General features: G+C 40.1%; 1 protein-coding gene across 1 annotated transcript in view; it reads left to right on the top strand.

The window, feature by feature from the left end:
- Window positions 1-8887, top strand: part of LOC147304472 (visinin-like protein 1) — a 28672-nt gene extending 19785 nt beyond the window's left edge. Inside the window, exons 3-4 of the mRNA XM_086279769.1 lie at window positions 1273-1488; window positions 1569-8887. Of these exons, the coding sequence (XP_086135895.1) occupies window positions 1273-1488; window positions 1569-1766 (414 nt within the window). The 3' untranslated portion in view covers window positions 1767-8887. The remainder of the gene's footprint in view (window positions 1-1272; window positions 1489-1568) is intronic.
- The last annotated feature ends 3342 nt before the right edge of the window (window positions 8888-12229 follow it).

Genomic DNA, 12229 nt, shown 5'->3' on the forward strand with positions numbered 1-12229 from the left:
TTATCGTTTGTTTCGTGGTGTCGCAAAATAAACGGTTTACGGCAACATTTTTTCATCCTTTTGATGGTCACTGTAGTGGCTATATTAATTTATTCTTTCTCTCTTTCTCTTATATTTAATATAACCACACTACTGACGGACAAGCGCCTGTTTTATGCATTGTGGTTAGCAACAACGACGGTAACAGCATCGTGTGTCCGCTTGTTTATGTTCCACATAAACCTTTCACAATAAAGCTCAAGATCCTGTTGAGACTTTTCAAAATAAACAGAATCACGTGAAAGAGCAGATTATTTACGGATGATAAGTAAAAAAGAGCCGCCAGGTGCTAAAAAATAAACCTTAGACTCAAACGTTAGAACAGGCTTTTCCCTGCAGCACGCCGTGTAATAAATACTCACAAAGAAAACGGCGGCCGTTACAACTTATGTCTAAAAATGTATAGTTTCATGCATCGGTTAAAACACTCGACTCCAGGTACACGACGCGCAGCTGGAAACACTTCCCGCAAGTCGAGCTGCCCGATATTCATATAATTTACAGAAAATGTTGCATTTTTGTGATTTATATCGTTATTGGGACAATAGAATTCTTATATGGGGATATGAGATTTTGGTCATATCGCACAGCCCTAATGTTGCTTATTTACTTGTTGGAGAAAGTTGTTACATTACTTTGGCATTAGTCCATAAAAGTAACATGCTAGTACTTTTAATGTTTTATACACAGCACTGGCTAAAGCTCAAAAAGATGAGTCTGTGTCCAAAAATATACACAAATACAAAATTTTACAGCAAATTTATTTATTGAAATTTAAAAAAAAAAATGCATGATTTTAAACATTAAAATAATGTAAAACTAAAGTGAGGAATGTAGGGTTGGTTAAACCTTTAGGTATTTTTTAGGGTACTGAACATATTGGTTCTACCAAGTAAACAGTGAGATTAAATCAGTCAATTGCAAATTACATGATGGGTAAGCTTTTGTCACCTGACACTGTCACCGTTGTTTTCAGAGCAAGTACAGTGTAGAAAAAAAGGGGTATCATTTGGTACTGGTACCGAAGAGAATATACCAGTACCAGTACTGGTTGAGAGATGAATGCTACTCTACCCTAAAGTAACATTAATGATCTTCAGCACCCATGCTGTACTGCATTTGTTTATTCATCAAGGATAGTATATACTTCAACAGTCAACAGTTGAACCTAAAGTGGCCAATGCCACAAATGTCTCATTGCAAACTTTTGTTTTTCTCATTTTTAAACTGCAGTTTTTCCCATATGGTGATGCTTCCAAGTTTGCTCAACATGCGTTTCGGACGTTTGACAAAAATGGCGATGGGACCATCGACTTCAGAGAGTTCATTTGCGCCCTGTCCATCACCTCCAGGGGTAGCTTTGAGCAGAAACTCAACTGGGCCTTCAACATGTACGATCTAGATGGAGATGGAAAGATCACACGCATGGAGATGCTGGAGATCATCGAGGTGTGTCTGTGTTAAAAATAAACTGTTAATTGTATTTAAGGCAAAATCGAGCATTATTTCCCCTTTTTTGCCCTCTGCAGGCCATCTACAAGATGGTAGGCACAGTGATCATGATGCGTATGAACGAGGACGGGCTTACCCCTCAGCAGCGTGTAGACAAGATCTTCTCCAAGATGGACAAGGACCAGAACGATGAGATCACCTTGGAAGAGTTTAAAGAGGCAGCCAAATCCGACCCTTCCATTGTCCTACTGCTGCAGTGTGACATGCAGAAGTAGACTGGGAGGGGTGGAGAAACAGAGCAAGGGTAATAGAGTTGAACTGAATTTAGAGAAGGAAGGAGGCTGAGAGAACAGTGAAGCAGGAGGAGAAAGGGAGGGATGCTGCTAGAGAGAGGAGGAGGAGAAGGAGAGAGGCAGGGAATCTTTCTTTCTCCCTTTCTCTGAGGTAGTGATGTCTGGAAATAAGCCATGTTTGGAACACGGACCCCCTGATTGATGCCATTCTTTTATCCGGGCTGCCCTGCTGTGCAGCTCTCCTGAAGCACTTCTGCTTCAGTCCAGCTGAGCGTCTTTATAAATTCAGCCCGATCTGTGGAAAGTGGAAATCCCTCCAGCTCTGTTTAGCGCAGATCAAAGAAATAAAATACAGATTTACATAGGAAATAGTCTCACTCAGATGTTCATGCTGTCAGGCTCTGTGCCTAGTGTGCGATATTACAAGGCTGCAACACAACTGAAGTATAAAGATCACATCTTTTTTTAATCTGCTTTTTTATTTGTGTAACATGTACACTGTTTTCAAGACTTACAACATGTAAATGTAAAGTAGCTTACTTCCAAATTATGTAAGCTAACTAATAATATTGACATCACTATAGATGTGTCCAAATTCATGGGCTGCATCCTCCTGAGGACCCGGCCTTCACAGTCTACGTGGGCCGGGTCCTCAGAAGGTCAGGTAGGCCGGAAGTAAACGTAAAATTGGACGGTCTAGCCTTCAGATTTGCGTCACCGCTGTCTCGGTGGAGTTTAATAAACTCAGCTGTCTGCTCCTTCCTATCTAAAATATAACAGGACACTGGTGTAAATTCTCGACCTTCTCACACTTCTGTTTAATCGGTTTTCTGTTTGACGTTTATTCAGCTGTGTGAAAACCACCCGGGGGATTAAAAATAGTTTTTTCTTATCTAATCTAATCTAATAACGTTAATCTCAGACAAACCGATTTACTCACGAACAAATAAAACACTGAAAAAAGGCAAACAATAAAATTTTTAGGTTGTCTAAGTGACTTATATATTACGTTTAACCTGAGTAGCAAAAGACGGCGGTGATCTGAAAATGATGTGCCGGGATTTTGTCGTTCTCGGCGGCTTCAGTGACCCTTGAGTTCCCGGCTAGCTATCGAGGTGGTGGGTAACAGACGTCTCCGAAAACGTCAGAGCACTTTTGCAAACATGTGATATCCTGATAAACCGAGCAGATAGTTGAAGTTTTACACAGCTACATTCTCGCCTGAAAATATGTTAAAAGTTTATTTTGTGACCCAGAAAGAGTAATAAGATTAAAAACTTAGTACTGGCCGCCATTGTTGAAAACTCGAATTGGCTGCTATGAATTCTGGGATATGGTGGGCCACGAAGGACACACCCGACCCATCCTTCAAATTCGGGGAAAATGAGGACGCATTGGTCAGCTGCATTCGGAGGAGTCTACGATTTTGGACAGCCTTCGTCGTGTCGCTGTGACGTAATCGGCCTACAAATGCGGCCTCAGGAGGATGCAGTCCATGAATTTGGACACGACCTCTTATAGAGTCAAGAGATGCTAGCTTAGCATAGCATATAAACTGATAACCAGGGAAACAGCTAGCCTGGTTGCAGTTTTATGACCAACTCTTAGAACGAAATAGAATACAACACAAACTCCATATTAGGATAACAAAAAACTAAAGTGTCTTATTTTGCTAGTGGCAATATTAGTAAGCAAGCAAACTACAGTTAACTAGCTGGGTTCCAAGCACAAATACACAACATGAATAACTTAATCTGCAGTAATGGTTAACACAGAGGTGGTTAGCTGGCTACCTAGCTTTGGTTTCCAAGTGTTACTTGTACGGATGTACAAGATGGACTTAAGGCTCTGCAAGGACATTCGAATTCTAAGTTTGCAATGATTGGAAGGATTTATTGTAGTGCATTGATTCTTAAATCAATGAACTACAAAACATCATTCCTAAGAAAAATGTACAGTTACCGCCGCTCTGGGAAGGGGGCAGGGGGGAAGCAGCGGCTTCACTCATGCGCGATTCATTTGTAGTTTGTAGCGTAGGGGTGAATATCTCCTGCTCTGACATCAGCTGAGGGGGACTGCTGCGTGAGGACTACCTGCCGCCAAAGGCGAGGTGCCCACGGCAGCACCCGCTGCTTGTTGAGAGTAAGAGCGATACGTTCTTTCACGTGGAAAAGTCGTCATAAGTCTCCAATAACACCAGAAAAAGTTGCCAGATTTGTCGCTAGTCGCTTTTTGGAAAAAAGTCGCTAAGGGGGTCTGAAAACTCGCTAAATATAGCAACAAAGTCGCTAAGTTGGCAACACTGCCCCTGAGTCTTTTTGCTATGCTATGCTAAGTGTTGCATGGCCCCAGCTTACCCTAGAGACATTAGAAGGGTATTAAATGAGCACAGTGTGAATAGTGATGCAGTACTTAGCACTTCACATCGCTCCTGTTGGGGCCATCCTGTGTGGCTTCTCTTAAGGTACTCTGACTTCCTCCCACAGTCAGTGGTTGTTCTGTGTTGGTCATAGGTGCAAATGTGAGTGTCACTGGTTGTCTGTCTCTATGTTTTTGCTCCGTAATAGTCTAACAACATGTGCAGGGTGTGCCCTAAGATAACTGGAATAGACTCTAGTCCTCCCACGAACCTCAGTTGGATAAGTGGTTAAGAAAGTGGGTGAAAAAATTAAAATGTTGCTTTAATATCTAATTAGATCCAAGTATAAGCTCTGCCAACAGCTCAACAGCCCATGTTTAGATGATATACTCTATGGGCTGTTTTGTCTTATATTAGACCAACAAGGACCAGTTGAACATTAAGAAAGATGTAATGTGTTGCTAGAGGGAGAGAGAGTTGTGTAAATGAAAGGTACTCCGTTGTTTGTCTTTTGTGATGTCTCTACGTGTGTATATGAATTCTAGTATATGTTTGTTCAGAGTAAACACACTTCATAAAGCCAGGTCAAACCACCCTGTCTGCAGGTGTTTGTGCATGAATGTGCCGCAGCAATCATTAGTCCTTTGACAGCCAAACACACAGCCAGTTATATGGCAGTTGTAACACATTAGAGCACAGTGTCCACAAGCTTTACTCTTTAAATATGAGGCAGGGAGGTGATTTGAGTCTCAGCATGGTGAGGCATACTGATGTACTGCTCAGTGACTTGTGGCTGCGTCTAAAAGTTTTCCACATTCGATTTAAAAAATCAATATGTAATCAGAAAGGTTAACATACATTATGTTTTCATAAAAGGTTAATAATCAAGTTAAACTTAATTTTATCTTCCAGATAATATAATCAGACCTTTTTTGAGCAGGTGCTCCCTTCGTGGCCTGCTTTATAATTATTTTATGCAATAATGTCTTGACAGCTGACAGTTACATCAGCCTGCCATTTGCTACCATGTGTAGAAATATAAGATATTTTTATGGTTTCTATTAGCTCTCTGATGGCAAGGGTTTTTTACTGTCAGAAATATGCATGTGCTCTTTTTTGGTGCATATTTCTCTGTAATTATCACTCTTAATGGCTACAATCATTGTAGAAAAGAACTTCCTCTGGTATTTTTTTGTTTTTTAGAGTAAAAAAATCCCAAATCTTTGCTTACCTGTTTAATCAGGACCTTTTTGGGTCTGCTTTGATATAAATAATAGTTTGGAAACATGGGGTCAGAGCACCCTGAGAAAAACAGCTGTAAGATTCAGCTGCTCTTTCATTCATTATTTCATTAACAAGTTTAATTTTAACACTGTTAGATTTTGTTAAGTCTGGTTTGTGAGCACTGTTTTGTCTAATAATGGACAGAAACTACAATATCTAGCATGTTCTGTTGGCTGTTAAAGTACCTTTAGCTTGCTTACTGTTGCTGCTACATCAGCAAGTTGCAACCCACCTCTAGCCCAACACTAGTGCCATGTCAATGTTGTGTGCTTTGTTCTGTACCAAGGGTCTTGTTGCTCCTCTCCACTAATGCGCGAGGAAGGATAGGAGATCCTGAGAAAAGAGCCCAACTGCTAAATATAAATCACTCTATTTGGGAATAATCTTTTTTTAAAATAGTCCTGACTGAAATAAAAAAAAAAACATGCATCTTGATATAAAACATCCTTTTCTGAGACCAGCAATTTGAGCTGCAGGAGGAACGAGTGTAGCAGCATGGAGTCGGGATAATCAGGACGGTAATTGCAGACCTTATGACACAAACGGTATTTCTCAGAAAGGCCAAAGCTGCCTCCACGATTCACTGTTGTTTCACATTAAAAGCTGAAACAGGCATCCCCTCTCCTGCTCTCCCCCCGTTTTTGTCTTCTTCCTCTTTAAATGTCAGGGAGGAAACGCTTTGATAATAGGTGGAGGGGGGAGGAACTTTTCTGAACTCAGCTTAGATCTAAAATCAATGTGAAAGAGAGCAAAACGCTGAAGTGAATATGAATGAAAGCAGGTAGCCAGGAGGGGAATTACTGTAGATAACTCGTGTTTGCAGTGGTGCACAGACATGAGAGTGGTATCAGTCTTATTTAAATCTCAGTGAGACAATAAATGTTCCCCCATTAAAATTAAAAACTGTTATTGTCACAGTTTAACTGTGAATCAGTTTAAGTGGCTGATTCATCAGTCTTGAAATCGAGCTGTATTTATTGAAGGAAGTAAATACTACAGTGGCCTTTTTATTTGTTAAAAAAATGGTTGGAAACCAGAGGATCAAACAAAGTGCAATAGCTAAAATTACAATCTAATCAACATCACGATCCAAACAATCATTAAACCCTTGTGTCTTAAATTTTAAAATACAAAAATAATGTCTTTAAAAAAAAAAGCATGACAGCATCTTTCAATTTAGCACCTCTGAAAGCCTTTAGAAGTGTCTTGATTCTTCCAGTCACACTTTTTGCACAAAAATATTGTGTTCCTGTCCTGCCAGCCAATCAGATTACCTCCTCCTTCTCAACATCCTCCCTCCTTAAAGCTACAGAAAGAGCGTCCGTGGTGTGATACTGTAACGATAAACTTACATGTACATTATAATACGACTGTAATCGTATTTATGAATATAAACAAATATATGTAAATGTACCACTAGCTTAGACCTAATTTCATATGATGAAACAGCTACTGTGTGTGTGTGCGTGAGCGAGAGAGACAGAGAGAGTGTGTGTGAAAGAGTGAGGTTAGTATATGCAGCGTTTGCGCGAGTGCTCACGTGTTTTGTATTTGTATCATTTGTGGAAAAAGAGATGCCTCAGTCTAGTTTAACTTTGTAAAAATCACTGAGTATTATTCCCCATAATACATTTGCTTTTGTGGTCCGCTGGTATATATTCAGTATGTACTGTGCTGTCTCTAACATGGGACATGTTGTTTTGTTAACTTACAGTTGCAGTTCTACAGGTTACACTCATATGTGGAGTTCGTTGAGCAGGGGGAACCTGAAGGTGTGAGGAGAGGTGTGTGAATTGGAAGAATGATTAAGAAATATAGTCCTGTGTCACAGTGTCACCCAGTGGATGAAAATATAATGCCACACCTTACTGTACAGTCTCTGTTTATGATGTAGTGAACATGCCGGAAGATCAAATGCTAAACATGGATAAAGTTGTGTTTTTCTCAAAAGAAGTGCAGAAATCTGAAATTAATGAACATGTTTCTCTCGGCTTGTGTCATTGGTTTGAGTCTGCAAAGAGGCGCCAATGTGGACTTTAATATTTAAAACAAATAAATGACATCACGTTCTTTTTTATGACAAAATGCTTTTTTATTTAAAAGTTTTCAGCATATATATATATATATATATATATATATATATATATATATATATATATGTGTGTGTGTGTGTGTGTGTGTGTGTGTGTGTAATGAGTATATGTGGAAAAAATGGAAAAACTATAAGTGAATTTTACTTTAGCTCTCATCCCTCTCCCAGAATATAGAGATTTTTAGCTAGTTGCTAATTGCTAGTCAAGAAACAAGCTAACCTACAGAGTTTACATTCCAAATTGCAAACTTTATTAGTCATCATAGGTTAGAGATTGTAAACAATGTTGTTTAAGGGAACTTTGGAGAAGAGACTGGTGTTGTTAACCAGCTAAAGGATGTTGCTGCTGGTATTTGAGATATCTAAACATTCAAATACTAGCACTAAACTAGCTCTAAGTTTATGCTAACTGTACACTGGGTATTTGTAAATAAGTATTTCCTACAGTGTTCCCCATGGCAACTTTATTGGCGATAATACTACGTGTTAGTATTGCAATAATGAGATGTTGCAACCAACATCCAAAAAACCTGTCATTGCAACTATAAGGCTCCCGAGTGCAAATGAAACCTGCAGATTTAAGTAAACCAAATCTCAGTTTTCAACTCAGTTGTCCCATTTTTCAAAATCAAAATTGCAGTCAGAGTAAATTGAAAGCTGATACACAAAAATAATTCAAACTAGATTGTCTGTCTTCTCTGGAAGATGTTTTTGGACTTGTTTTTAAGTAAACCAGTGAAGTTAGGAACTACAGGACCGCACGGTCTATCTGCTTTGGTGCTTATTGCTTTGTTGTTTTGACTTGCTACATTATTGTCATCAGCTTGGTTAATCATCCAATTTTCTATTGACCAATATGCGGTCAAATGCTTTGATTAGAACAGATTGGCTCGCAAAGTGGCTTCACAGTGTGCTGATGTCCGCTGCTGATTAGATACCGTCCATCCTAATTAGCCCCACATCGAAGCTGGGGAGCCACTTTTACTTTCAGCCCTGAGATTTGCAGACACAAGAGGCTTTTGTTTTTGTGGTTACTTTGTCATGCAATGCCCAACTCAAAAATACGTTGAAAGCTAGCCGTGCCAAGGACAGGATTGCGTTGTGATGACTGCTGCGGTTGTAATAGGCACGTACACACCGAGCTCGTGACATGAATATAAATGCTTCATTTTGACGGAGGCTCATTTGTGCTCTTTTGTGTGATCTAATTAAATTCAACCTTTCTCTTTGATGTTCACATAAATGTCTGATTGTCCAGTTGGATAACTTTTTGCTTTTCTTTTGTTTTCAATATTGTTAGACTCCTAGAACAAAAACAATGTCATTATTTTTGTTACATAGAATAAAACACGTGGATGTTGAGAGTGACTTCTTGTTTTGGTGTTTCCTTCGGACTGCATCTTCATACATTTCAGCGTTCTCTCTCTTCCATTTTTCTCTTATGCTCACACACAACATAAGCATGAGTCACCATCTAGCAGTGATGTCACACTGCTGCAGTGATGTCACCATTCATGCTGTTCTCATGGTAACCGTGCCCAGGCCAAAGCGCAGGGATACGAGTACACAAAACACGCTACTTCACTCCACGTATTGATGCATAAGCGTGGAAATTTTAGGACTCCAAAAATTAATGTCACCTCACACTCTCATTCACTCAGCTGGATGGCGAGGACAAATAATGGAACACGATGAAATGACTCATGAGATTTGAGCTTCGGATTGCTCTCTGTAAGACCTGGAAACACAAAAACAACACATTTTATGCGCTTGTTTTAGTGCCTGTATCTTTACAGGACTCTGTATTTGTGGAAACATATAAAGACAGAAGCCCCAGAAACCCATCACAGCGATATTATCAGCTCTCTGCTTTTGGTTCACTCCTCGGTTTAAACTCCACTTACTTGGCCCTTTTTTTTTCCATCACTCATTCCCTAGCCATCCATCACGGATCGATATAAATCTATTCTGAGCCTTGTTGCATCAGGCTTCAGCTCAGTGGAAAGCCAAACAGCCCAAATGTGCACACACACAAGCTGGGAGCAGCAGAGAAACCGTGAATCACACTGCAGCAATAGAGGTCACGGTGAAGGGGGGGTGCAGTTTGCTGAGCAGCCACCAGATGGAGCTGTGAGACAAGTCAGCTTTGAGGTCCTAACAGCATGTCGGTGACATTTTAAAAGAAAGTCCTCACAAAGACCACGCAAAGGTCATTGTTTCATTTCACATTTTCCAAAGCCAGTGGACTGGATTGGAGTCCTTCCCGGGTCGATTCTGGCCTCAAGGTCTTATGTTTGACAACCCTGAGACCGGTTAGATGGACCGGCCTGCCAAGGAACTTTCTGTCGTGTTGTGCACGGATGGCCCTGAGTGCACCGGAATGGATGAGGAGAGGAAAAAAGAGCTACTACGTCCTTTCAGCATAAATACTAGCACTGACAGAGCAACACTGGTGCTTTTTTAATATACGTATTCACAGCAAGTTGCATTATAAGTCCAGCTCACATTACAGAGTATAACTGCAACATCTGCAAGTGTTAGATAGTTTGACAGAGCATGAACATGTTGAAATATTCACACACGTATTAAACTTAAGAGTTTGGCATCAACCCTTCAACTCACTTGTCTCATTGTTAGGGTTTTCTAATATAACATGGTATTCAGCTTTATAAAAACCCTATTATGACTGTTGTGAAGAAAACTCCTTCAGCTGTTGTCCCTCCATCCTCTGTCTCCCATCAGCCATATGTCCAGTTATTCAGTTAAAGGGTGATCACTGGTCCAGGTATCACTAGAACACCGGCCACCACATGTTGACTAGTATACAGTGTTAAAGAAGGAGTAAGCAACACCGATTTCTTGGATCAAAATGTATTAATGCAAAGGTTAAATAACACTAAGGGAAAGGCTACAATAGAATGAGTTCACAAGGAGCAGATGACCATTTGGTAAGTTGAGAACTTGGAGTGGATGAGGAGGTTGAAGAGGTGACGTAATGGAGAGGGCGAGGATGAGGAGTCAGAAACAGTAGTGAGTACTGTACAGCTCTGCTCTATATCACCTATACTCCGGGTCCCTCCATACTCTCGGTCTTTCCTCTGGATGAAGCTGGAAGCTCTTATACTGGCAGCCCCACTGTTTCACTGATTTTTTTGTGCAACTTTGCATGCTTTTTCTTCTAACCCCTAACCCTAACCCTTTTTCACAGCGCATCGTGTTCTGCATTCTGATTGGCTGTAGACCATTGTCAATCACTCTCCTGCCGTGTCTCCTTACAGTACGGAAGGCATTCATCTTGTCAAATTTACATGACTCTTTCATTGCTAGCAGTGTGACTCTGAAGTGCTGTACTGTATGTTTGTAAGTTGTAAGTCCCCAACAAACACAAAAATGTCGATTAAACATTTGCACCGCCCCATCGCCTGCAGTAACACCCAAAAGGTAGAGGAAGATGCTAACCATCGCACAAAAAGTTGGACTTCTGGACATGGTAAAGGAAGGTAGAAGTTACCGTATGTTTCGGATTATAAGGCACATGAAGCGAAACAAAACAGTCAAATAAGTCAATCTTTACTCAACTCATTCTTCTTGCTTCCTCTACTTCCGTACCATTGACTGATTAATGTTGAATTCTCTCGCAGCTGCTCTATTCCCATGTTCTGGACCTACGAAGGTTTGAGTGTTTAAACAAGAGAGAAAAGTGTGAAAATGTTCATGGCTGTCTGAGAAAAGTGTATAAAGCGTGTAGTGAGGGGTTTTACGGCCTTAAAACATCTATAATAATTGTAAAAAATAAAGTTGGCTACTTCGTGGATTTCACCTATCGTGGGTTATTTTTAGAGCGTAACTCCCGCGATAAACGAGGGATGACTGTAATTCATCATTGGTGACTACGGAAACCCTACCCACCTAATCTAACCCAAGGCAATGACAAGATTGCATCTACGAGGTGGGAACTCAGACTCTGACCCTGCTGCATATGCATTTCCGTTATATTTAAAGCAAGTCTTATTTTTTGTGCTTGATATTGAAATGAAGTGACAGCACCTGGGTTTAAAAAACAGTGAAACTTCTGTAAGTCACCTGTGAGGTATCATATTTGGGGGTTTCACAAATCTGGCCCTGTGTGACAAAATTTTGGTGAACTTTCTTTGTTAGTCTTTTGTGAATTCAGAAAAAAAAGTAATATTTGTTTCTAAATCCAAGTTAAAACCTGTAATACTTTGGTTGTTTTTTTGTTTTTTTGTTTTTTTACATTTAGCCTAAAACATTTATGAACTTGTAATTTTTGTGTGTGTGTAAAATACAGCAACAAACCACAGCAGCACTGAGCTCGATGCTGGGCTGTGTTATTAGGAGTACAGCCACTAATGGGCCTGAATTTTACTGAGTGTGCAACCTTGGTTTAAATGAAGGTTACATCCATTATGTGCTACCTTTAGGCTAATCTATCCCCATTCCCTTAACACCCCCTCCCTCACTGCCTCTTATACTCGCTATACCCCAGTAGTTATTGTTTAAAAAGTCGAAATCTATTTACATGTTTCTAAAAACACAGAGTTAGCTGGTGTTATAATATGATAATTCCACTTTTTTCTCTAATGATTTGTCCAGTCTTTCACCTGATTGGCCTTCACCAATCAAGTCACGTGGTTAAAAAAAAAAAAAAAAGCAGGCTGGCTCGCCACTGGATAAAATGGCTCATCACTT

The sequence above is a fragment of the Aulonocara sp. 'chitande type north' Nkhata Bay genome, linkage group LG22 (assembly GCF_057382095.1).
Source record: "Aulonocara sp. 'chitande type north' Nkhata Bay isolate Kocher_YH1m ecotype deep benthic linkage group LG22, A_spYH_male_GT1.1, whole genome shotgun sequence".
Classification (NCBI taxonomy): Eukaryota; Metazoa; Chordata; class Actinopteri; order Cichliformes; family Cichlidae; genus Aulonocara; species Aulonocara sp. 'chitande type north' Nkhata Bay.